Genomic DNA, 27,590 nt, shown 5'->3' with positions numbered 1-27,590 from the left:
GTTATATCAGTTATGCGTAAAGATCTGCAAAGGCAAAAGTTTTCAGAAGTTTTGGTTCTGCCTCAATGCCTCCGGTATTGTCGATTATGACTACAATGCAGACTCATTAGGACACATTTGAGAGCTGAGATGAAGCAAAATGTCATGTGAGCCCTGTGTCTATAGTACAATGAGCTATATGCGTGATAAGCTGAGCAAATATCAAGAGCGTGGTGTTAAATCACAGATCCATAGATGGAGTTAGCTGTTAAAGAAGTAAAACATAATCCAACTAAATAATCCTAATGCAATACACTACAGCAGGCCTACATCATAGTTTAGTTTAAATGTTCCGTTTTTGTTGGGACTGTCATCTTGTTTTTCTTCTAACATTTAGGAGGCAGTGCTTAATGCCGCTGCTGTTTTGGACTACAAGTGTTTTCTAATAATCTGTCCACATCATTTACATCAATAAAGAAGTAATATGTCAATAGCAAAACTTATAGAAATATATCTATTGTCTGTTACATTGGATTGCATTACATTTATTAGGATACTAATAGTCTCGCAGTGAAGTGCTTGCCATGGGCTGATGTATTGATTCTATCCTTTATTATGTCCTAACACCAGAACAGATTCATCGATAGAATTTGGTGGAAAAAGCTTGCATCACTGTCAGTCTTTGAGCAAATCTGAGCAAAATTCTGATTTTTTAAGACTTTACTGCATTTAACAAATATGATTACGGGCTCCGTCGTCGGTCATGTTTTGTTCACTCAACACATGAGCAGATTTGGAACCTTTTCGCTGCTTACACAGCGCAGGCAGTGAGTGACTCCGCCATCCATCCCTTTGGATTTTATGAATCGACTCCCCTGTCCTGTCCGAGCGGAACTGTGACAGCGTCTCTGATAGGACCAAAGTTTTCTGCCTCAGCCAATCGTCGCGCCCCGGGTGCACCCTCTCCACCAATCACAGGCGGGAGCGCTGACGGGGCGAGAGAAGAGCTCTGCTACTTTTGACTGTCTCGTCTCACTTTGAACCGGTGTCAACAAACAACAACAACAATATTTTCGTCCCAGCTACACCGCCCTGGCAACCACATTTCCAAGAGCCTCAACACTGGCGAATAAAACCGAGGAGACTGACAAACTAACCTTTATTAACGTCCAAAAAGTCATTTTTCTTCTTTTCTGTCGTCACATTTGACTCCTGGGAGGGTCGTGGCTGTCCCGGGACGCTGGTGCTTGGCTGTAGCCCGGGTGAAGCTAACCCTAACCGCGGCTAACCTTCCTGGAAGCTTCCACACAGGCGAAAAGGCGATTTCAGCGACGTCGTCCCGCTGCGAGCTCGGTGCTGGAGCAGCAGCCTCCCCGTTCGGAGGAGGTATCTGGACTCACTGGGGTGGTGGAGGTATGACTGCGTTGGCGGGGTCAATACCCAGGATGATGCGACCCACGCTGGCTCAGAACTACCCCCGCAGTGGTTTCCCTCTGGAAGGTAAAGCATCACACTGGCGAACGGAGGGTTGCAGCCGCGGATGCTGTCGGGTGATATTTGGGTTTCAGTGCTAGTTAGTCAAAAGTCACTGATGCTTTCATGTGGCCGTAAACCCTCCGTTCAGACTTGTCCCAAACCTCGGATTAAAAACACAAAGTTTGTGCAGTTCTAAGACCTTAAGTCTGAAAGAATTACATGTTACTTGATTAGCAGCTGAACTGACATATTTTCTAACGTTTGAACTATTTTATTTTTTTTAATCTCTATTCATTTTACTGTCACAAATGTTGGTATACTTTTTGTTTGCAGGCTCTATGAAAACATTAACATTACAGTCTATTTTGTACTTTATTCAACTGGATAATTTTATAACTATGTATCTCTAAGTTATTGTAACAAGCAAAACATTATTGTCAGCTGTTTTGGAGCAGTTGTTCGTGGTGCATTCAGTTGCGTTTAGGGTCAGTTAAAACTTGGTGTTCCTCTCGTCTTTTTCAATACATCTAGTGTCTACCCCGTTGGGACAAGGCCGAGTGAACCAGCTCGGAGGAGTTTTCATAAATGGCAGACCTTTGCCCAACCACATCAGACATAAAATCGTGGAGATGGCCCACCACGGCATCAGGCCGTGCGTCATCTCCCGACAGCTCCGGGTCTCCCACGGCTGCGTGTCCAAAATCCTGTGCCGGTACCAGGAGACGGGCTCCATCAGACCCGGAGCCATCGGCGGCAGCAAACCCAAGGTATGACCAGAGCCAGCGCACCAGAGGCTGCTGATACTTGTGTGTGCAGAATTGTAAATTCAAAATTTCCTTTTGATATAAATTAATGCACTGAATGACTAATTAGGCCTTGTAACAAAAAACTGAGCGAATCGATTTTTATAGTTATAGCCTATAAAGGCAATGTATGCATTGAGCCCCAAGGGCCACAACAAAGTGAATAAACACTGCGACTCTTCTGACCTTTCAAGCAGGGAACAACGCCGGACGTAGAGAAGAGAATAGAAGAATACAAGCGGGAAAACCCGGGTATGTTTAGCTGGGAGATTCGGGATAAATTACTGAAGGATGGGATATGTGACCGCAACAACGTTCCTTCAGGTAAAAGGGGCAGAAATGAATGAATTTACAGATTATTATTATTTTTGTTGTTGTTCTTCTTCTTATGTTAATTTTATTCGATTTTTTTCCAAGTGATCCTTTATAAAAAAAATGAATTTTAACTTCGACCTCAACAGGTTATCATATGTCTTATGCTTAATATTTTTAGCCTATTAAAAAAAACTATAAATAAAGTTACACAACTTTTACTCCTTTAACACATTGCTCTCACTGTTTTATTTATTTATTTTTTAATTTTACTTGGACATTTTTCTAACTTATTATTTCACTTAAAAACTATGTATTTGGTTCTATTTTAACGTAGAGCCATTTCCTACTATGTGATTTTCATTGTTTTAATTTTTTTCCACACGTTACTTTTTATTTTTTGTAATTTCCCCTTTCTGAACGAACTTTGACAGTGAGCGCCATCAGTCGCATCATGCGGAGTAAGTTCGGGGGGAAAGGCGATGAAGAGGAGGACGAAGAGGAACTCGAGAAGAAAGAGTTGGAGGACAACGACCGGAGGGCCAAACACAGCATCGAAGGCATCTTAGGAGACAGATGTGAGTGAGCTGCTGGAGTTATTGTGGCTGATGTGGGAAGAGGAGAGTTGGCACTTCACGTTAGCTGGGCTTATCTTTTTCATATCAGTGACCACACACACATTAGAGCCCAGCGGAGCCCTGCTCGATCAGATATCATCTCAGTGAGTCCATATGGGAAGATTTTAACATTTCGTATTCAATTGCTAGACTGTCTATTTGAGCTGAACTTTGGAAGAGTTAGGGAAAACTTAACAGGCTATCTGCTAACATACATCCTGTCATTGGGATAATTCCCGGTGAATGAAATTAAAGGGGAACACAATCCCATTTTAGGAGTGTCCTCCTGAAGAAATCTGTGAAACACTAGTCCTCAGTCTCCACACCTCCAACCTGTTGATTGCTTCTGAGCAGCCTGGAGAGGAGAATGGTTTTATTTAGTCGTGTAACTGGCCTCCATGTGAAGTTTTAGTGTGCTGTAAAGTTGTTGGATGGGGGTAGAGTGCGTGTCCTCCTTTGTTAGGAATTCTTTATCGACCATATCTCTCCGGCTAATGCTCTTCCCATGAGGCCATACCGTAAATCAAACAGCAGGTGATGGCTCTGTGCGGGAAAGAGTGTGCAGTGTGTGTGTGTGTGTGTGTGTGTGTGTGTGTGTGTGCATGTTCAAGAGTGGTTTAAAAGCAGTGTGGATGAACAGCCATGTTACAGTAAGGCTGCTCAGATTAAAAAAAGAAGCAGTTTTATTCTTGTGAATTAGCAAACTGCAAAGACAAGCTGTCCACAGCACCATGCACTCATCCACCGTGTTTAAGTGTCACGTCTTCATAAAGTATTCTCTGGCTCCGTTGCTTGGTAGGCTGTTTGTTTACAGTTTGGCTATTATTCAATGCAACAAATCCATTTCTATTAGTGTTTCAATCGGCTGCCTCCACAGTAAAACAAGACCACCTGTACAAGCGAGGTCTCACATTTAGTCCAAAGATCATGTTTTTATTCTACAAGTGAGAAGAATTCACGTGACTGATGTGTTTTCAGTGCGTTTTTTTTTTTTTTGTTATTTTAGTGGCTGTAAGTGAAGTCGAATAGACTGATCGACCAAACTCCAGTGAATTACATGAGGGGGGAAGGAAAATTGTCTCTTTCCATCAGAAAGTTTATTCCCACTGGAGAGAAAAATGCGCTTCTTGCAAACAAAGACTCTTTTAAAGACATTATCCACAGTAAGGCCAGTTTTTTGGTGAACACTGTAAAAGTGGCACCGGATGTGTTGCAGGCCAAGGAATAAAACATGACATATTTTCTTCATTTCCCTCACTGCAGTTCCACACACAGTAGCCTAATTGGAGATTTAAGAGCGGTTTTGGGCTCATTGCTGTGCAGCCACATTAGGTCTAATTAGCCTGTTTTGAATGTCATGACTCTTTGCGACGTCACTTCTGTGGAAACAGGTCACGCTCAGCTCCTCGTTTAATCTGGCACTTTCCAAATGATTACAGCCTCCACTCGATGAAATACATTTAAATGTTTTTCTTTTCACCCATGAGATTTTAATTCCACTCATCAGTCTTGCACACAGGACTCAGTGTGTGACAGCTGCGTTGCAATGGGGCAGGCTAATTCCTGGGAAAAACACTGTAGGTGATGGTAGTTGTGACAACTCGCTCTCAGTTGAAACGTAGAGCTGGCGACGTTATAACTAACATTTAAAAATACCTATCAATTATTTCCTGTTTAAACAAACAAGCTTGCCACTTAATAATCTATCACCGTCCACCTCTTGCACCAGAGAGTAAACGGGCCCCAAAACGAGTTGTCCAAATATATGTTGAACACTTTCCACCCCTTCTCTTTCCACACTTTAAAACCATTTAAGCAGCGAAACGTCAACAACTAGCCCACCATTCCGCCGTCAGCGCCGTCTTCGTCCCCGCATCAGTAAAATAGTGCGGGAGAGATAAAGGAGACAAAATGTCCCCCAGATGAGTTGATCAAACATTTGTTCAACGGTTTCCAGCTCGTCACAAAGACACGCCTCGCGCGCACAACGGGACGCTCGCGGATGAACTTGGGAGACAAAGGGCCGAGAGTCTATTTGAGGCTCACGCTTGGGCTGCGCGCGGACAAAAGGCCAGCTTGGAAACAGCTTTGGCCGCCGCTAAAGAAGAAGGCAACCTGTTTATAATTCAGCCAGAGGAAAAAGAAGGGGAGAGCAGAGCTTCTCCACAGAAAAGCCCGACAAAACACACTATGAGGCCGCAATGAAGGATGAATTATTCAGGGAGCGCTCCGGCACGGTTTAGAGGGCCCGTTCACCGAGAGAAAATGGCCGTTTTCACCTACAAAATGTTTCCTATTGGGGTCGGCTAAAGAAGCCGACTGCCATTCAGAATGACAATTGCGGCCTCTGAAACCCACTCACGTATCGCCCAAGGATGCGTGCTCGCTCTTAGAACCTGTGCACACGTGCACGCGCACAAATATGCATGAATCATTTGGCCTCGATGCAAAAGAGCAAAATATGGAAAGCAGTGTGTGTGCAGATGAGGCCGTATGTTTCCTAAAAGTAGATTTCAAAACTCACAACACTGACGGATCTGATGTACGTTCTGTATGTGAGTTTTTTCTTACGCCAGTGGACTTTGAAAAGCTTTCTTTATGTGTCATTCCAGAGCTTCAAAACAGTCCGATTTTAATGAAGCCTAATTGCTGTGTGTGTCATAATATTCAAGCTGTAATTGGTCAACAAAACAAAACAAAGCGTCTTCTCCGCCTTGAAGGGTGACGTTCAGAATCCGGACACGGCTCCAGCTTGAAACTCATGATCTATCATTGATTCTTTGATGAGTCCCGGCCTTGCCCCCTCGAACATTAATAATGTCCTCTAAATGATGTCGATATTGTGCTATGTCACATTTAATGACGGAGGGAGTGTATTAAAGAGTGTTTTGGGTGAATGGGGACCAATGTTCTCCCCGGAGAGCCCCGGTCTGGCCCGGAGCGCAACTTCACAATGGGGGCCCCGGCCACCCGTCCGTGCGCAGCGCAGCGCACAGCTCCGAAAACCCCTCCCGCTCCTCCCCCCCTTCTCCACCACTTGCTCCCCAAATCACTTCAAGCAGATTAAATCGACTCTTTTATTTCATGTCACTTTCATCTGGAGAGCAACACCGCCCCTCTCCCTCTGTTTCCTACTCCGTCTCTGTTTCTCCCAGCCTGCGGCGCAGAGCTCGGTTTATGTGCTGCATCCACCGGAGCGCACAAAGGAAAGTCAGTCCGCGTCCAAAGAGTTTATAATTAAGTTCTTCATAAACATTTTGCGGTTTGATTAGAAATATATTTTGTTCCAGTTTCAAAATGTCACGCCTAAAAATGGATCGCAGTACGTCTGATTAGTGGCAAAAGGGTAATTTATTTTCATACACATACAGCTGTCTGCATTTGAACAGCTCATATTTATGTAACTTCTCCGTACAAGATATATATATATATATATATATATATATATATATATATATATATATATATATATATATATATATGAAATAACATAACACCAGTGCATTTTAGACCAAGTGAAAAAAAGACAAACCAAACTTTAAGGCAGGAAGTTTTCAGTATTTTTAAAAGCCACTACCCCATGCATGCACAGCCTGTTGCCCAAATAATCAAATTAAAATGTAATTTAAAGGCTTATCTTGTGACATATAATTTCATTGAAAATAATTTCAAATAGGAAAATATAAGTTAAAATAGAAAGAAATCCCCCCCCCATTTTTGATCAAATCTTTATATATTTGGCAGTAATGCTGGCCCTTCAGGCCTGTTACTGGGCTGTACCAAACTCCCAGCGTCATAGTAATTAACCCTGGAGACAAAGTTAATGATTAAAACAGTCACGGTGTCCCCGCCTCCTCCCTCCTCCTGCTTCACATTTTCACAGTGTATCTTTTAGAGTCCATACTTCGTTAGGTGAAATTAGCCAGATAATACAGAGGAGCCTTGTTGAGGGCTGATACATTTCCATTTAGGCCAACAGTGTGCACACACACACACACACACACACACACACACACACACACACATTCCACTCTGCAATGCAAACAGTCAAAGGGATAACTTTATTTGGTGAAAGGGGATCCTGGAAAGGGCTAATTGAATAAGCTCGGGATCTTTGAAAAACCCCTACCATGGTGAGCGCAGTCATCATGTCATAATTAGGTTTATTGAGGCGCATTCCTTCAATCTGCCTCCATTCCCCCGGGCTCATTGTATCCAGGGCCCAGGCCAATGGCTGGGGGACAAAAGGGAACCGTGAGCAGACAATACATGAAAGAGCCATAAAGATTTAGCTGGCTTTGTCACAGAAACGGAGTAGGACTTTGTTTGTGTAAATAATGCGAGTGAATGAAGAACTTGGGTTTCTCTGCCACTCGGGGTGAAGGATGGCGTGCTGCAAATGTAATATGTGGGCACACACTGGATCGGTGCCAGGGAGAGGAGAGGAGGAGGAGGAGAGGGAAGAGGAGTGATAGGGAGAGGAGAGGGAGCAGAGGTGGAGGCAGAGAATGGGTTGACACAAGGTGCAGCGCGTTCAGTGTGTGAGGATGCTGTTTGCAGTTATTTGAGAGTGAATATCAGTGAAACTTTAAGAGCTCAGACCGATAAAACCACTTTTCCCTTTCACATATTTTCTGCAGTGGCCCATTATTACATGTTTTTGCACACTAAATGCAGCAGTTCACCTTGTTTTCTCACTTGCGGTGGCATTTAAAGCGACGCTCTGATTGGCCCAACTGTTAGCTTCTGAAAAAGATGTTTTTAACACACAGAATGAACTAGTTGGGGTATTACACGTGATATTTCATTTTCATGATTTCAGCAAGTTGTAAAGCTGAAACTTTTAGTCAATTAATTGATCGGTCTATCAACAGAAAAATAATAGGCAACTATTTTGGCAATGGATTACTTTTATGCAAAACATGCCCCAAATTCTCCAGCTTTAGCTTTTCCAATGTGAGGATTTAGCTGTTAATATTGGGCTTAATTTAGACTCGAACAAAGCAAGACAGATGACGATATCTTGGATTTTTTAAACCATTTTGTGACACTTTCTAAAAGTCCAAAAGATTAATCAAATGACGGAGATAATCACCGGCATACTGATTGCTAATGAAAATAATCATTCGCTGTGTCCCTCATGAGCTGCCAGCTTCTGTTTCTGCCTCATCAAATCCGACAAAGACAGAACCAATAAGCTCTCGGTGGATCTTATAATAGCTATTGGCTATTACTGGACTGAGCCAAGTGTCTGCTGAAGAGGGCTCTGTGTGTCCGCTGAAAGAATGAATGTGTCACTCAGTGAGTCCCTGGGCACGAGGGCAAAAGGGGGCACGAGGGCCAAGTGGCGAGCACCAAATCACTCTCCTCTACCCTGGGGCTCTCTCTGTCTCTCTGTCCCTCTCTCCTCATCCTGCACTCCTCCCTCTCTCGTGAGTTTTTTTTGATAAGCCCATGCATGATGACTATTCAAGCATGAAAACATAGTTATCTGCAAATGAATGGCTGCTCTATGCTTCATTAAAGCCTCTTTTTCCTTTCACACTCTTATTGTGACCCTCTGATATCAATTCAAAGGGCAATTAATGAATGCACACCAACTTTGAAGTCAGGGTGATTTCGGAGAGGGAGGGGGCTTGTGCGTGTGTGTGTGTGTATGTGCATGTGTGTGTAGGGGGGGGAAGGGGCAGTGGGTATTTGGGGTATTCCCCCTTCAAGACCCGCTGTAGCGCCCCAGCCTTCACCCGTGATGGACTAGCCACATTGAGCTGAGAGTGAGCGAGCCCCAAAGACGGTTTGAAGGGAGTGAAAGAGTGAAAAGGCCCAGCGAAGGTCAAGTAGAATGGCTCGCTTTAGAATAAGGCCCCTCTTTATCTGCTGCAAGTATGCACTATAGGCACAACAGCTGGGGGGGGGAGGGTTGTTTTTTAATGTGCGTAAGTGTGTTTGTGTGTGCGTTTCTGAGAAAGTAAGGAAGAATGTGAGTGCGTGTGTTTTCCTCTCATGCATCTGTCTGTGTGTTTGTGAGCATGGTTGTTTTGTGTGTGTGTGTGTGTGTGTGTGTGTGTGTGTGTGTATTGGGGTTAGGGGGTTGAGTGTCAAAGTTTGCAGAGGCCAGCCAGAGGCCAACGAACGCACCATCTATGTTGCTGATGAGGGACAGGCAGCTGTCAATCACCTGACTGATGAAGCCTGACTTTCATTCAAAGCTTTTTTAACTAATTAGCCCAGAAGCTTTGTTGTTGCATCGGGAAAAAGGCCTAAAATGTGTGTTCATGCTGTAGTCGTGCCATGTGGGAGTATCTTTTGTAATAACCGATGTGCACCCTCTTAAACTTGATGGCATCCAGTGGACGCTCTTCATGCTCGAAAGCTAAAAAACGCAGTGTTCGATGAAAATAATCTATGTTGCTCAGGTTTTTTGAATGAATGTCCTGCTCTGTAGAACTTGATTACAGTATTTCTTTGTTCAAATATGGATTCACTGCCAAGCCATGAGTTCCTTAGTAATATTTACCATCTGAAAGTTGAGGTAAAAAGTAGGAAACTGAGATCTACCCTCACCCATATAACATGAATGCAGCATTATACAGCACATTGCTGCTGAGTGTCTCCCTGCATCTTTTTCTACTTGCAGTTTTGCATTAAATTTTCAGAAATGAAATTGCACTGGATCAAATTACTTGTTCAAGCATGACCATGATATTAAGGGATAAAATACTTGACATACAGAGGCAGTTGTTTGTGCTTTTGCACTCTTTGTGCAGTTGATGATACTTCATAATTCACTGTATTCATTCATTAGAAAGATTAATAGCTGCAGTAGAAGCAGCCTGACAGCAGAACAGAGATACAATTGTCAAACATCCTCTGTGTCATATGCAAAAACTGAGAATGACAGCTAACCTGCTAACAGCTCACCTCTTTGTTTGACTTCAAAAGTTCCCCGCTGACTGGTTATGAGTCATTTTCAGAGTTAAAAGACAGAGAAGAAGTGCAGGGTCACAGGGCCTCAGAGGGTCACTCTCCCCCAGCCCCACACAGGAAACAGGGTTAGAAACACATTTAGCTACAAATGACAGGTAACCATTTCCTGATTCCTCCCCACATCTTCCACAGCTCCCGTAATTTGCTGGAAGCATCAGACTCTGTCATACCTTTTGTCGTGTCATTTCTCTTTGGAGCATAACAAGGCTGTGATTGATGACATCATTGCTCACATCATTTTTTTTTTTTTGTGTGATCACAATCCCGTGCTAAAAAGCACACAGCTCACACATGCACACGCACACATAGCTCTGGCACACTCTCGTTTACAGGCCAGCTGTGAAGGTTGAAACTCCTCCTTAGCAAGTCAAGTGAGTTCGCCCTGCAAACCTCCTCCCACACACACACACACACACACACACACACACACACACACACACACACACACACCATCTTTTTCTTAACATAGCAGAAAGAGTCACAGATGGGTCCATAAGCTGTCAGTAAAGCCATTATCCGGCCCAGCATCTGCCTGTCTTGACTTCTATATACTGTTTAATGCAGTCGGCCAGTCACTTAGTCCCCCGGCTCCTGAATAGGAGCAGCGTGGTCGGCCCGCCCAAATAAATGCTACGTTTGTCTCCTCTGCCTTTTGTTTTGTGTTTTTTGAGAGGGGTAGGTGGAGAGAAGGGGGGTTGATGTGTCAGAAGCTCAATTTACGCTCACTATTAACCAAGCCCCAGAAGAGTTACTGGGATGTCCGAAGAGGGGTGTAAATAGTCCACATATGGTCAGTCAATTCCCCCAAGTCCCAAAATCCAAGTTTGACACATCCCCTTTCACTCCCTCTCTATCTGTCTCTCTCACACACACACACACACACACGATACATGCTCAATGCGTACCGTCTCATGTCTCAGTGGACATATTTAAGCCTTTGTGTCCCCATCCGACTCCCCCCCCCCCCCCCCCCCCGCAGAAAAAGGGGAGAAAAAAAATCAGCAATGCCGAAGTCTTTCCAACAGTCTGTTTCAGCTAAATCCTCTATTCTCCTCCCTCTTCTCCGCCTCGATTTTCTCTGCCCTGGGATGGCGTTGCACGGTGGGATCCATTTTGGGCTTTCTTGGCTCCGGAGAGGTTGTTTTGGCTTGGAGTCCCATGCACTGTGTGCCTCTCAGGGCTTCAGTTTGGTTAAATTAAACAGTTTTCTTTTCTCCTCTAACCCCTTCCACCCACCCCCTCCAACTGCTCCTCTCTTATTTTGCGGCTTAATGCTCCTGGGCTCCCGGGCAATCTCACCGACGCTGCTTTTCCAGGCCTTCTCCTACTCGGATAATTTTACCCTTTTAAGGCTCACATTTTCTCATATTTCGATGAACTGACAAGAGCGAGTGCCATGTCTGCAACCCCCGCTCCTTTAAGCTGAGGTGGAGCAAAAGCATACAGAGACAAGTTAAAGTGTTTACAGGGGCTATAAATACAACGTTTTAAGATCTAGCATATGTATACCGGCAGGGAGCGATATGACGGTTAGAGTGGATAATTTGATTGGCCAAGGCTATTTGACGGTGCCAAATCGATGTGATCAGATCTTAGGGATAGCGAGGCGATGACGGCAAATGGGGCACTCTGAAACCACAGGTTTACAAGTTTGGAAAAGATCTGGGGAGCAGGGGAAAGGTTTCACCCTCCTCTCTCCCCATCGACTCTTCCCTCTCCTTCTCTTGATATACTGCATATCCTGATGCCGAATTACCATTATATTTCATCCTTACAAAGATCATTTTGGAAAGTATTGTGTGTGTGTGTGTGTGTGCTTGTGCTTGACCACACATAAAGGCATGTGACTAAGGGGGAGTACTGTAAGTGGATGCTAAAGTGGAGACGCCTCAGGGCTGACAAGCTCGATTAATGTAGCCTTAAAATGCATGTAGAATCAGGGGAAGCCCAGCGCTGTGGACATGTGTGCGCAAGGTCATGTGGTTGGAGCGCGGCAGTCTGTGTGAGTGTGTGTCTGTGTGTTTATGAGCTCCTGAGCCAAGCTGTGGGGAGCAGTGAGCTTCAGGGGTGATTGGGTGGCTGCCCTCTGTCTTGGCACAAGCTTGCCACCAAAACACCCTTTATGCCCCATGTGTCACCCCACGAATCTTCATCACCTGCCACTTTAATTTGCATTACATTATATTTTAGAATTGTAGGCATGTGGATGATGCGCGCAGCAGCAGCAGAGCAAACTTCTTTCAGGTTTTTGTTCTGCAGTGTCTGAACCGAACACACACACATAAAGTCCAGCAAGGTGCTGTTAGTTTAGATTGTAATTGCAAAAAAATCTTCTATTGAAAATGCATAATTCCTATAATTGGTGACTTAATGATTTAAGGATGAAAAATATTTCCATGACCAAAATGAGCTGCATTTTACTACATGAAAGCCACAGGCAAGTTTACTTTTAGTTGTAAGTTGAGATTTCTGCCATAAAATAACAATACATTTAATAGTAGCAGATCAGTTTTAATTGATTTTCACCCAGATTTGATGCCTATGTGAGCTCAAAAGTAGATTTCCATTGAAACAGGACACTGATCCTTGCAGGCTCCAGTAAAAATGCTCATATTGTGATGACAACTGCTCAGAAAATGCTTTCAAATTTAGTTTAATGTGTCATAAGTGCAGTAATCGGCTCCAAACACTTTGAGAAAAGACAAAGTTTCTCAAAATAATTGAAAAAGATTGAATGCAAATGCACAGTTATTTGTAATATAGATATTCAGTACCTTATTTTCACCTTTTAACCATTCAGGTACATATTTTCCATTTTGTACTTAAGGCAAAAACACACCTGATGGTTGATTTCTTACTCTCTGAGGCTCCGTAATGATTGTTAGACATAAACAAACGAAGAGACAGACAGGATTTGAATATTCAGAGACAGTAAAGTAGAAAGAGAAGATGTGGGAAATCGTGGGGAGGAGTGTACTCCATTTCACCTCAACTAGTGTCCACGCATTGAAGAAGGCCCCCAGACTGTGGATGTACGACGCTTCTACCAACAATAACAGCAACAAAAACCAACACAGATGCCCAGACAGACTATCCCCATGGGTACATTTACATCGGCAACAACAGCCCCTGTTGGCCCTCTCCACTGCCCTGCTCACCCCCTCAGGTGCTCATACAGTTCCCTTTGGAGGAAGGGGGTGATTTTTTTGGGGGGGGAAGGGCTAGAATGCCCCCGGCTGTGCCCCCATCTAACCCACCCCCCCCAGCCCTCTGCGGAGCCTCTTTATGTCCCCCCTCCAGCTCCCCCGTGGGGCAGGTGACAGCCCTCCACTGTGAAGGGCCGAGGGAGCCATGACGGATTCCACAGATGGAGCGTGGAAATCGCCGGCAAAGACCTCAGCTCTGTGGCGCAACAAAGAGCCCGAGAGTCACAGAGAGAAATATGGGTGGAAAAGAGAGAGATGGGGAGAAGGGAGACAAAGAGAGGCTGCGAGAGAGGGGGAGAACGAGAGAGAGACGAGGGAGGAGAAGGTGGTGCTTGTTTAAGGAGGGTGGCGCGCCGAAGTGCAAAGAGTGCGTTTGTGGCGGAGAACCTAGAGTTTGCGAATGTTTGAAGTGAAAAATGTGCAAGGCTGGCGTTTTCTCTGTACTTTTGTGTACAAGCTGGCAGCCATTTTTATCACCGAGTGTTCTACCTGTCAGCTGTATGACGTTCGGCTCAGTGCATGCGCTCTCTAGGTATCATTATGTCGCTGTGGCCCAGCTTCCCTGCAGACATTGTTTTCCCATCGTCTTATCTTGTTATATCTTAACATCAAGTGATGCGGCAATCTGATGAAGTGAAGTTAAACAAATGAGCCTGTTTGAGCCCTCTGTAAAGGATCTGATTGTATCATGACTAGACTCCCGAGACTTCGGAGGTGCCACTCTGTCGCTTCTTTTGAAAAGTTCTTGAAACCCCGGTAGCAGTCATAACCGATAGGTAATTCCAAAGTGATTAAGGATTTTCCCGGCCGCCTCAGCTTTCCCAGGGCCCAAATCCCTGTGAAATGCTGAGGAACGTGCATGCTGCTCAAGTCGGGGGGGGGGGGGGGAGCGAAAAAGCATTCCTAGCGGCCCTCCTCCATGCAGGAACTGGAGGGGGAGGCTACAAAAGGCCTCATCTCTTGTTTTTCAGCCGTCCTGTCCAAAACTCCAGAGCCCCACGCTCCACACCCCGAATTCCTTCCCCAACATGTACAGCACATGTCCTGTAACCCCACTAGTGACATAAAATGTTTGGCGAGTTTGTTGTGCAGTCACAGCGTTGAAGATAAAAGTTGAAAACAGTTGCTTGAAGTTTGGCCATTTTGATTTTTTTTTTCTTCTTCTCTGTACATCCCATTGAGGAGACGTACACACTTTTAGTGTTACAGCCTATGTGTATATGGATCCTGTTAAAATGCTGAACGGACACACAGGTTGATGAAGAGTGAGCAATCTATGAGTGCCAAATTGCAGTATATTCAGCAGAGGCTTAATGTCTCCATTTCGCTCGCTCCCCCTTTGAAAATATTTTACTTATTGCCTTCCTCATGCTTGAATGTTTCTTTACCAATTTACTCCTAATGCATGTTAAGTTGACTCCCACTGCTATTGGTGTTGCAAGGAGAAAATCGCCGAAGGGGGAGAGAGGATCAGTTTCACATGAGGGGCCCTGAGCTATTTGGATTCTCTTGTATTTTATTGTTGCTTCTGAGGGGGAACTAATACAGTGTTGCACACAAGACTTCCCCTATGCCGAGGGGAATTAATTAAGTGTAACACAAAAAGTGGGCGCACTGGCCTTGGTGAACTTAGAAGGGAGCCAAAGTAGTGAGTTAAAAACCAGGCTGCCGGCTTATAGAACATAGTTCACAATAGTATTAATGCTGATCTGAGACAGAGATGAAAAGTAGAAACACAAAAGCTGTCAGGACACATAATATCGCTGCAGTCAGTCAGGCTGAAGATCACAAGTCACAAACACACAAGTTATATATTTGTTATATTTAAGATGTTGATCCAGTTAGTACTGAAAGGTTAGCTGCTTAATAATTCAGCCAAATCATATTAAAATCAATAATAATTTTAATAAAAATTTCATTTATCAAGCAAAAAATATTCTATGTTCTAATATTCTATCTACAGCTTCTCAAATGTGAGGAATTGCTCTTTTTCTCCGCTTGATATAATTGGAAATTTCATAAATTTGGGGTTTGGACTGTTGATCAGGCAAAGGAAGTAAATTGAAGATGTCACCCTGGACTCTGAGAAATTTCCCATTTTCTCCTGCTTTCTGACAAAACAATCAAAATGAACCTGTAATGAAGGTAGTTGCTAATTTAAGCTCTACATTTAATATCACTTCAATTCAGCTATTCTAGTAGTAGCAATAATAGTAATGATAGTTTCCTTTTTTACAATTTTAGTGTGTGTGTGTGTGTGTGTGTGTGTGTGTGTGTGTGTGTGTGTGTGTGTGTGAAATCCTGTTGGCCAGGATAGCAGTCCCATCATTGGTCAGAGGTCAGATCTCATCAAAACGTAATTAGACTTTATATAGATAATTACTTGATTTCGATGACTTAAAACTTAACCTGAATTATGATATTTTTTGTTTATCACTGTAAATTAAACACATTTTTATCCGCATTTAGACTTGATGACTTACATGTTCAGATTTGAGACTGACTCACTCAGATACAGTATCTGATTATCACCTACGTAGCTGCTAGACAAACTGCCCTTTCTCAGCTGTGACTTCATACTTTTGACGAGATGGAGAGAGTTTAAAAACTTAACAGTCCTTTATCTAGTCAACAGCTCCTGGCACACACACACACACACACACACACACACACACACACACACACACACACACAGACGAGCAGTCGAAGATCCAAATTAGCTTTTTGTGAGGCTTTTAGCCCATCAGTCCCCCTGCAGGGCCCTGGAAATCTTGTCGAGTGGGATTGTTTCTTAGCCTCAGAATATTCCTTCTGAATGGAGGTCTGTTCCATGAGCAAGAGCCATGCCTGATGGAGACTGTTTGTCGACGTGTTGGAAAGAAAAGAGAGTACCAACTTCCATAAGTGGTCATGTGAAAACTATGAGTCAGCAAGTGAAAACATTGAGCGGCGGACATTTCACTGTTCTGCTGCACAGTCGATGTGATTTTACAGGCACACTTGACGGTGGTGTGGGTCTATAATATCAGCATTTTGCTCTTAAACGTAGTTTCAAAGGTCAGGAGGACACTTGAGGTTTTATAGAGAAACTCTGCTGAAGCCGAGTGTGTGTGTGAGGTTATCAGAAAGAACCTTTCAGAATTTCAGGAGCACACAACATCCATTTTTGTCCGATTAAACATCTGATATCCTGACTGTTTTCTCATTTTCCTTTCTCCTGCATTTGAACAGCGAGCCATTCAGACGAGGGTTCAGAAGTGGAGTCCGAGCCCGATCTGCCGCTTAAGAGGAAGCAGCGGCGCAGTCGGACCACCTTCACTGCAGAGCAGCTGGAGGAGCTGGAGAGGGCCTTCGAGAGGACTCACTACCCTGACATCTACACCAGGGAGGAGCTCGCCCAGAGGGCCAAGCTCACAGAGGCCAGGGTCCAGGTAGGAGAGGGCATTAACACACGCTGTATATCCACTTTTACTATGCGCAAAGTGTCGGCTTTTTAAGAACCAAAGAATGAAAAAAAATGATTTCAGCTTGTGAAACACAGGAATTCATATGATGGATTCTTGAGAGAATTTCATAAGCTCAAGGCTTGTAAATGTGAAAACCATGAACAGAAGTTAAAATATGAAAACGCTTACAAGGTGGCAGCAACACTCTGCTCACACATTCACTTCTGTCTGACCTGACACACCAACATGCACTTAATGACCTGTGACCATCACACACACACACACACACACACACACACACACACTTTAACACATAAGTCCTATGGCTTTATACGCTCTCTGGTCATTTAAAGGCAACCTGCTGATCTCTGTTTGCGCCACACAACAGCACACACACACACACACACACACACACACACACACACACACACACACACACACACTTCTCATCCTCACTCCCAGGGGCCCAATCCAGATTGGACTATTTCTGATCTGGAGTGCAGTAAATTCTCCTCCACAGGCTCCATATGGGAAGTGTAAGCTGGCCCAGCATGAGCCTCGTCCATATGGCCACAGTATGTCACTCACACACTATAGTGCAACTGGTCATCTACGCCCCCCCCCCAGCCCCACACACACACACACACACACACACACACACACACACACACACACTGTTTTGTCTCTCACCTTGCTTTTTATCACAGTATTATATAAATGATAGATGTGTGAGTGTGTGTTTACCATTCAAGCAAATATAATGTCTGACAGTAGCTGCTGCCAAGAGCTGCTGCTCATTTAATTGTTTTTTACCTTTCAAAATAACAGCTAATATTACATATGAATTGTGTAAGACTGCATCATGACGAAAACTGTAGTCCGAGAAATGTATAACACACACACACACACACACACACTGATCAGACATCGTCCTCATTGTCCTTCTAGGTTTGGTTCAGCAACAGGCGGGCGAGGTGGAGGAAGCAAGCAGGAGCCAATCAACTGATGGCATTTAATCACCTGATCCCAGGGGGTTTTCCGCCTTCAGCCATGTCCAGCATCCCCCCCTACCAGCTCTCTGACAGCACCTATCCCCCCTCATCTATAGCACAAGGTGAGAGATCATGCGGACTCATTGACTTGATACAGTCGTTGACCGTTCACATGTGAAGAAATACGTACAAACTGTATCATGTTTCACTTCAAAGTAAGGTTTGTTAATGCAAAGGATCAACTTTTGTGAGGAAGTGAAAGAAAGCTATATGTGTGAAGTCTTTTTGAAACAACTTTGTATTTGAAAATTGAAAACGCCAGATTATTTACTCTACAGATATGTTTTGGTCCCTGTACCAACCTCTAGGCAGCTACGTCTTCCAGCTTTTAACTCACTGTCCTTGAAAGTGTTTGAGTGCTCTCTCTGATGCCTTTGGTAGTGTCGGAGTCCCCCAGCACGGTGCACCGGCCCCAGCCTCTCCCTCCGTCCTCGGGCCACCAAGCCTCCGGTGGTGGAGGGCAGGGAGAAGGAGGCTCCCCCTACTGCCTCGCCTCCGGACGCCACTCCTTCTCAGGCTACTCGGACAGCTTTGTGAGCCCCGGAGGACCAGCCAATCCCATGAACCCCACCATAGGAAACGGACTTTCTCCACAGGTGAGACCACAGCCTAGAGTATGCACATTCGAGCTGCTCAAAGCCAGACATACAGCTCAGGCAATAAAGCAGCAGACTGCACCACTAAAAGAAATAGGACTTGATGTCATATTTAATTGATTAATGATTTTTTTTTCTCTCAAAGAAAGCAAAACAAATCAGTGAGATAACTTCACATGTATCAATGACAGTTTTTACTTTGAAGAGGAAATGTGATTTGATTCCATAAACAGGCCAGTATTCCTAAAATTCTTAATACTCAGTCATTGCCTGTGTGTGTTTTTTGGAGTGTATCAGATAGGAACAAGACTCATACCCATAACACACCACACCAGAGCTGCTGGGCAGACTGAGATTTAAAGATGATTTCAAAGAGTTGAACCCAGTTGAGATGTGCATGATTTACCCCGTCAGACACTCAGCTTCACACAGTACATCAACACTCTTCAAGTTCACCCAGGTGTGGAACACATAAATGCCCCGATTCATCCACTCCTCCACTGTACAGCATGACTGTACACTAACACCCTGCAGCACTGGAGGATGGGTCCCTCACCGTCGGAGGAGGAGAAAAGTAAGATGACTCTGGAAGGATAGAGGACAATTGAGTGTGTGACAAATGAGAAGTGAAGAGACAATTACAGCCAATTATCCAGGCATGATGTCCCAAGGTCTCTGCACCTAGACAGAGGGTACAGCAGAGGAGACAGAGGAGTTAGAGACCTTAACAGGCAGAAAATGAGATTTCAGCGCGGCGCAGTCTCACTCCTCAGAGAACAGGCGGCAGCAGTGTGAAGACACTCGCACCAATACGCACATGCTCACAGGTCCACGTAATTACACACACACACACACACACACACACACACACACACACACACACACACACACACAGTGTATATAATTGATCAACTCCATGACATTTTGAGGATCAGTTCAGGATTTTGCAACATCTTTTACACAAATATTACACGACATGGTTGAGCAGCATGCCTAAGTCAACTTTTCAACCTTGTGTTTAGATTGGAAGATTGATTACTGCATTTTGTTTTTCATTTCAAATACAGCAACAATGCAGACAACAAGGAGAAATACTTGTTCACAAATAAGTTCATTTTGTTGTAGGTCTTTGGGGCAATAAGTGTGTGTTGTGAGGGGATTCCATCCTCTGAGTCTGTCCTCATGCTTTTACTTTGACGCACTGGAGCTTCATGCATGCTTTCAGACAGAGATACTCTCTGAACGCATTAAACATGACCTCAACTGAACATACTTTACAAACTATCTTGTGCACAGACACAGCATCGTCATGGTCACGTATATGTGTGCCATAACACTGCTACGCACTCTATGCTATACCATAGCCTCAAGGGAAGCTTCTTGTGATTGCATTCTTAAAATGTTTGCTCCGACATTCCTCCATGTGAAAGCAAAGGTTCTAATTTATTTGTATATATTTCATACAGTGGGGAAGGAATGTCCTGTCTCAGATGTTTCCGACATTCTTCCCTGCTAACTCCTGGACGCTCTGATTTTGGCCGCTGGCAACGGCAGCGTTCCGATATGAAACACCCTGGTTGGCCAGCCAGCAACCATGTTATGAGGCAGGGAGACGCTCAGGAGAGAGGGATGATGGGTAGGGGTTTGGTTAAAAAGATGAAGACCAAAGATAAAGCCACCGAACTAGAGTCCGTTACTTTAAAGTGCATGTATCCCTGCTCCCGGTGACTTGTTGAAGCCAAAGCGTATCTTCACTCTCTTTCTGTTGAAGCCAAACCCTCCGAACGCAGGTTAATTTTTTAGGAAAATGTTACCGGGCATGTGAGGAAACACAACTCCCCTCTCCAAATCAACATGGACTCCTCCATTCACCTCCCCTACTTGGGAAATGATTTAAGCAGGACCATGTGTGTGTGTGGATGTAGAATAATATGTCACTTAGAGGTCCAAGAGGACCCAAAGAGCAGTATACCTGCTTCTTATTAGGACAACTGGAGGAGCCTTGAGGCCTTTGCTCTGTGAGAAGGAGGTGGGATTTGATACATTTAGAGGTAACAGGTTCAGTTAGTGTTACTTTCAGAAACGATGAGGCCAGTCTCAATTTCTTATTAACAGTTTACTGAGCACTTTGATGGCGGACAGGTAAATCCAGTGAGCGCTGAAGGGGGGACCAGTGGTATCGAGTCTGTTTTGAAAGCAGTTGAAACACTTTGCCCCACGGCTCTTTTCCGTCCTTGCTGGCCAAGGAATATTCCCCCAAATTTGATTATCTGGTCGCTAATAAAGACCAGGTCAAGAGCAAACGGATTTCTCAAACTGCAAATCTATTCTGAGGTTGAACACAGCCGAGCTCACACAGACCTTTCTTTTGTGTTATCTTTGTCGGCGTATCTTTCTCGGAGATAAGTTGTTATCTCGTGCCATGGGTTTTTGGAGCAGTGTCAAATAGGAATTTTAGAAGTAAAGCCGTGGATCTGAGACAAATTGCTTAATTCTTCCTTTCTGGTGCTATCTCTGTCTGGGACGGGCTCGCTGAGAGCCTTTTGATGTTCGCGACAGGGGGATTTCCTGTGTGTGTGTGTGTGTGTGTGTCTGAGTGTGTGTGTTTGTCTCGGCGTCTGCGTTGATTCTTATTACACACACTCTTGGAAGATAGGAATTACAGATATTTAATGTATTATAAAGCCTTGTCAGAAACTAGAAGTACAACAGAAAAAAAACTCACATTGCAGGACTGAAATTCAGTTTGTTTTTCACAATTCTGTTGATTTCTACACGAGCAAATAGAAGGTCGACTGCATGAGCTAGTGCAACAACACCACACGTCCTACTGACATTAAACCCACTCAAATTGCAGAATACAAAATACACCCCACAACTAATTTAACTCTCAGTTTTCTCCCCTTTGTTCCCTCTTTCTTTGCTTCCAATCAGGTGATGGGCCTGCTGAACCCGGGTGGTGTGCCACATCAGCCGCAAAGTGACTATGCGATCTCCCCTTTAACGGGCGGCCTCGAGCCCCCTGCTGGCATGGCTGCCAGCTGCAGCCAGCGCATGGATCACATCAAGGGCCTGGAGGGTCTCACCAGTGTTCCCTCCATGTCGGCTCTGCCCTCCCTGCCCAGCTCCCAGTCCTACTGCACCCCCTCCTACAGCTCACCGGGCTACACCGTCGACCACGTGGCGTCCTACCAGTACGGCCAGTACGGACAAAGTAAGGTCAATAGACTTCACCTTTTTATCCCTACCTTTTACTTCCACACCAAGACAAATGATCAGAGGGAGAATTATGAAATTAAGCACAAAAAACACAGATTACATTAAAGGAAGCGTATACAAATTCACGTGTTAGAAATATATCCATATTCTTTGATTTTAAGACAAACAGACTGACAGAACAAACTCAACTGCACAACATTTGATAATTTTCTCTATCCAAAAATAGAAAAAGTATTCAGGTCCTTTGATGAAGTCAAAGTAAAAATAAAAGCCCAGCACTGACTTTCAAAGTGCAGAAGTATTGTCACCAAAATGTACTTAAAGTATCAAAAGTATGCACTCTGCAGAATGTCTGCTGTCTGTGTTTTATGATTATATTAGTGGATCATTGCGTTAGACAGGGATTACGGATGGAAATGAGCCTTTAACTATATCTAGTGCAATAAATATACCATCTATAACATTATGTGTCATAACTTTTGAGCATACAATTTTCAAAGTAACTAGAATCTGCACCTTTCAAATAAATATGTTGCAGCAAAAAGTGTAATATTTGCCTCCAAAACACAGTCAAGTTGAAGTACGAAATAATAGAAAATTAGAAATACTCAAATACCTCAAATTGTACTTCAGTAAATATACTTAGTTATGTTCCAGCAGTGCTGCTATCAGTTGTCTCCACTGACAGTGACTGTAATAAGTTAAGCATCTTTAAGTGATGATGTTAAGCATTAAAGTCTGTGACAGGAGTTTTGTCAGATGTGTCCCAGTCCTGACATAAAAACTTCAATCACATTTAATATTAAAGGGCTGATGAGCGTCATGTATGGATAAAGTATTTATGTCTGATGACATTTGCTGTCTGAAAATTTTGGACTAAGTGGGATAAGTGAGAATAGTTAAACCCTGTTTTCAACTGCGTTTTCTCCAGGTTGATAGTTATTCATACAAAAATAAACAAAATTGGTCTGAACAAACTCATCCTGCTCCTGGATTACGAGCCTAAAACACACTGACGTCACTTGATTTCCAGACATATATATATGTATATCTATATATATAACGTCGACCATGATTATGCAGCAATATCAACAGTGTTGTTTCATAGCTTTCAGTGATGATGGCACATTTTGTAATGATGTGAATAATTTCACAGCCCTGCAGTAGTTGTGTGGCTCTTACAGTTGCTAACAGCAATAAATTTGTCAAAATTAAAAAAAGTTTTCTTTTTTCTGAAAATATACTTGTCTCAATGCTTACAGATCATGTGACCACAGAACAACAAAGCCATGGGATTTTTTTTTTCATCGATGACCTTAAACATTTTGATGACCTTTTCAATTTCCTGGTGCAAACCTCTGACTGGTTTTACAGTGGCCTTTCACTTATTTTCAGTGGAGGAATTACGATGAAAACATCTGAACCAAGTTAGCTGATACAGTGTGGCCTTCTGGTCTAAGACACACAACTTGCAACTGCGAATTCCTGCTGCGCCGCTTGTTGAAGGCAGCTAACATCATACAGTGTCTCAAGTGTTGGGGTTAATTGTGCAGATCTGATTCCATCTATGAAGTGAACAGCCCAGCGCTGATACTGCGGCTTAGGTGCGCTGTGGAGTCAGCTCCCATCAGGGTAAAGTGTAGCTCCAGTAGTGTGTGATAGCCCTACCTGTACAGCAGTGAGAGGCTCCTTCACTTCACATTACTGTTACTTTAAGGGTTAAAATCAACTTCAAACAAATCTCCATCCAACTTTGGAAGGCAACGTCGTCTTCCGTCACAGCGTGATTACAGCGGCCGCCGTTTCCAATTTTGGTCCACAGGGGGTTGACCAATCAGGTTCATCCGCTGACCTTGTGGCAACCTCAACTGGGCCCTTCAAAGAGAGTGGCAACGCTCCAATGAGTCTGACTGCATGTCGCTCTGTGAGGCGGCAGGTATCAAATGAATATCTGACTTAATATCCGAGAGCAGCAAATGTCTAATGAAATATCTCGGTCAAATATCTCAAAGTGAACAGAATAAAGAATTAGGGCGACGCACGTGGAAAAGCATGTGGCACGGTGCGTGTACGTGCACACACGAGCTCAAAGGCAGCCACCAGGACAGCACACGCACTCACATACACCTCCACAGCGTTACGAGCCCGAGCAGTCCATCTTGATGTGATTAATCAGTGCGACTGGATAGCCGGTGTGCGGTTGGGTTTGGAGCTGCAGAGGAAAGGTCCTTTCAGGGGGTGGACAGATCCTAATAGCCTCTGGCAGGGCGGCTATTAGAAACAGGTGCTAGCACTGAGGTCAGCTGGGGAAGCAGTGTTGAATAGTGCTGCTCCAGGTTCCAGTGTAAGAGACCGATCCACGCTGCCGCACATTTTGACATCATGCCGCTCTCACTGGACCGCCTCACGGAAACTACAGTGCTAATCCATGAAAAACTTGTTTGTTTTTATTTAGGTAATGTGTCTGTTGCTAAGCAGGCATTGCAGTGGTTTTGCACAGCACTTTGCAGAGCTCACCTGCTCAACGCCGTAGAGTCTTTATCTGCAGATCATCTGTTGATGAAGTCTCTTTATGGCTCAGCTATGGTGCTAATCAAAAGTGACACTCAGCTCTTCCAGAAAGCAGAGTGATAAAACACACCACTTCCTGTGCATCAGAGCAAAGATCTGCGACCATAACATGGGTTTTTAAAAAGTCGTAGTTATTGTTTATTGATCTGTTTGGGGTCCCGGTGACCCCAGGCTATCTTTAACCACTCAAAATCACACTGATACTTCATGACTTTCCCTGATTGCTCATAACCGTGACTTGACTTTGAAGTGATGACATATTTCAGACATCTGCTACAGAAAATGCACATATGCATTACTTCTGTTTTGGGTTTCCAGACTTCAGCAATAAAATCTGGATTTTCATCGACCCTGCCTGTAATCAGGGACTGTACTTTTTACACAGCACTCCCCCTCCCCAATCCCAAATAAGTGTGTTTAAATTTCTCTGCAGTTTCAGAGGAGTTAGTTCATAAGAAGTCGATTTGACCTCTATGCATCAGTAACATCCGTAGTGGAATGTAACTAAGCTCACTGCACAGTTTTCAGGCACTTGTCTCTTACTCAACTATTTCCATGTTATGCAATTTGTATACTGGAACTCCACTACACCCACTCTAATACTGGAAACCAATACTATGCTTTTTACTTCACTACATTTATTTGATAATAGTGAGATAATCACTAGTTCAGATTATGAATACAAAATACAGATCAGCTAATAAATTCTGATGCATTATTATGGATGAAGCTGCTCAGCAGTATATGGTTGAAATTAGCTGCACAGTTACCAGCTGCAACATTAGTGATGTTTAAACATTAATGCATCAATAATTAGAATCCACCAATAACATAAATTAGCCTGAAAATGGCCATTCTTTGTTTATATCAGTACTTTTGGTACTTAAAGTATGTTTTGATGCTGATACTTATTGTATTATTTTTACACACAAACAGCTGAGTCAAATAATGAGGACGTAAAGTGAAATTCCCACATAAAATTCTCACAGTTTTTTTCCTTGAGGGTATGTCCTTTGGTTTTTATTGATTTTTATTTTTAGCAACTTTGTACAGTTCAATTTTACAGTTACAGAATATTACATGCTGGGTATTTAAAATGCTGATTCCAGTATTTTAGGATAAACATTGTTTAATTATTTTAAGGCAATAAATAAAATGAAACAGAATTTCTTCACCACAATTGTATTCGCTGCAGTGTGAAGGAGGTTTCAAAGCAGCATTTAGACCATGTTGGGAAATACAATTTACAGAAAACGTAACCGAACAATTAACTGAATGCATAAAGATTAACAAATCCACGTGAACAAAACCTTTTATATGGGTCAAATTTTCTGGGGGTGGGGACTGTTGTATTTTGTACCATGTATACTCAATGACCCTGGTTATCAGATTTTAGAATTTTTTCCTGTAATTGCACATTTTTGCTGCTTCTGGGTGTGAGTAATCTCTTGGCAGTATTTATTTAAGGCATCCTCACACTGGTCTTACATCACCCTCTGCTGACCTCACACCCCAAACCACAAAATGACACACTCAAACACATCCAAAATACATTGCGGCCACATATCTCTTTCATCATCTTTCAAGCTTATTTTTTCAAAATCTGTTCTCACCGTCAATAATTTACCTGTCATCCTTTTTTTTTTTTTACAGGTGCCCTTCCTTATCTGAGGCCTGAAATCACCTGATTGAGAGCTTCACAGGGGGACATTTGTGTGTACAGCGACGGAAATCTTTTAATATCTGGACCAAAATTTTCTTACCATTTACTACGACACATTCTCTACTGCAGGATGTTATATTATTGATTCTTGGTGGAGAGATGGACAAAAAAAAGAAGGGACCACAAGAAGCAATATCAGACCAAAAACTCTCAGTTGACTGTGAACATTGCTGCATACAGCACTGCCGGCAGAGATGTCAACGCTTACTGTGGTCAGCTCAGTGGAGTTCTGACCATCGACAGGTGCTATGAAGGGGCGCTCGGCACCGGGAAATGCAGTGACCAAACGCCATTCGTGGACTCTGCCTGCGAGGACAGCAAACCCAAATCTATCGTCACTGAATTCCAGCCTTCCAGCCGATGCTTGAAGGAGCATGTTTACATATCTTAGGGCCACATGAGTACATATGAAATTCCATGTATGTCTAAATTAATCCCCAAATTGTATCTGCTGAAAGGGGAAAAGAAAAGGGCTTTGTTGATTTTATTGCATTTATTTGAGATCTCTGCATCCCACACATGGAGAGAAATTCCAGAGACAGAGAAAACAAACGTGAGCAAATGAATCTGTGGGTTTTACTGTATCAGAAACTCCATTGTACACCACACATGTACTGCGGAGAGAGTTCATTCAAACATTCCTCTTACCTCCCCCCCTCCCTCTCTCCCCCTCTCCCCTTTCTGTCTCATTGATGTTTTGGACGGTGAGGCAGGGATCCTGGCCTTTTGTAGTTTTAGAGAGGAACTCAGAGGAGGTCAGGGGGTGACTTTAGGGAAAGTGACAGATGAGAGAGCAGCAGAGGAGAAGTGGCTTTAAAGGTGGTGGTGGTGGTGGTGGTGATGGGGGGGGGATAGGCAAGATCGATCACAGGGTTAAAAAAAAAACAAAAACCCTTTAAAGATCCTCTCCCAGCGAGAAAAAGCCACCAGGTCACAAGTCACGACTGAGAGACACTTGAGAAACCGAGAGAGCGAGAGAGAGTTTAGACTAAAGACAGCCATTCCCCCAGCTGACCAGAAGTGCAATATCATGTATCCTAGAGTCAACCTCACCATTAAAACAATAAAAAAAAAAAAAAAGGAAAACGTGCCTCTTAAAGTCTTACAAAACACTTTGGATTCATACTCTGGATCCAGTTTGGGGCTTTGCAAAGGAACAACACATGTGCCTTTGAAGGCTTTTGGGTCCAAAACAAATTGAAACATTGTTAATATTGCTGTAATCGGACACTGAGAAGACCTCATTTGTCAGGACTTCAGTCAGTGTCGTGTCATGAGGAAAAGAGTGAATCAAGGGAATGCCAATGTAAACAGAAAATCACCAGGAATGACAAAGCCAAAACTGTATTTTAGTTCTTTTTTTTTTTGTGTTGCTTGGGACCTTTTTTGTTTCCTTTTTGCGTACGCAGAAAATATTGATTAGGTTTGCATTCCAGACATATTTATTGTCCCAACTGTGTGTCAACAGTTTCAGTGTAAAACCTCTCACAATGTACACGTGAGCGACAATACTTTAGCCATCAAACTACGACTCAGAATAGAGTGCCTTCAGCAGCGCTCTGGTTTTGTACATCTGCTAGAATGAACCTGTCCTTTCATTCTT

At 43.5% G+C, this 27,590-nt stretch overlaps 1 protein-coding gene across 2 annotated transcripts; it reads left to right on the top strand.

Moving 5' to 3' along the window:
• Positions 1–1,003: 1,003 nt before the first annotated feature.
• pax3b (paired box 3b) lies at positions 1,004–27,044 on the top strand. Of its 2 annotated transcripts, none has more exons than XM_076735886.1 (9): positions 1,004–1,479; positions 1,987–2,222; positions 2,453–2,582; positions 3,005–3,148; positions 16,612–16,811; positions 17,775–17,940; positions 18,260–18,474; positions 21,409–21,693; positions 25,918–27,044. In XM_076735886.1, the coding sequence occupies exons 1-9, from the start codon at positions 1,395–1,397 to the stop codon at positions 25,933–25,935; spliced, it is 1,479 nt and encodes a 492-aa protein (XP_076592001.1). In that variant the 5' UTR covers positions 1,004–1,394; the 3' UTR covers positions 25,936–27,044. The 2 variants fall into 2 exon arrangements, with proteins under 2 accessions (XP_076592001.1, XP_076592000.1); XM_076735885.1 differs by having other exon boundaries at positions 1,265–1,479; positions 21,409–21,688.
• The last annotated feature ends 546 nt before the right edge of the window (positions 27,045–27,590 follow it).

The sequence above is a fragment of the Chaetodon auriga genome, chromosome 7 (assembly GCF_051107435.1).
Source record: "Chaetodon auriga isolate fChaAug3 chromosome 7, fChaAug3.hap1, whole genome shotgun sequence".
NCBI classification, from domain to species: Eukaryota; Metazoa; Chordata; class Actinopteri; order Chaetodontiformes; family Chaetodontidae; genus Chaetodon; species Chaetodon auriga.
Note: the sequence above shows the minus strand (reverse complement) of the source record. Positions and strands in the feature narration are given on the sequence as shown.

What these genes read in the sequence shown, in the direction of transcription:
- pax3b (XM_076735885.1), top strand. Translation starts at nt 1,395, where the DNA reads ATGACTGCGTTGGCGGGGTCAATACCCAGGATGATGCGACCCACGCTG. An exon ending in AGGCATCTTAGGAGACAGAT is followed by an intron (nt 3,149 to 16,611) that starts GTGAGTGAGCTG and finishes GCATTTGAACAG; the next exon opens with CGAGCCATTCAGACGAGGGT. An exon ending in CCCCTCATCTATAGCACAAG is followed by an intron (nt 17,941 to 18,259) that starts GTGAGAGATCAT and finishes TGCCTTTGGTAG; the next exon opens with TGTCGGAGTCCCCCAGCACG.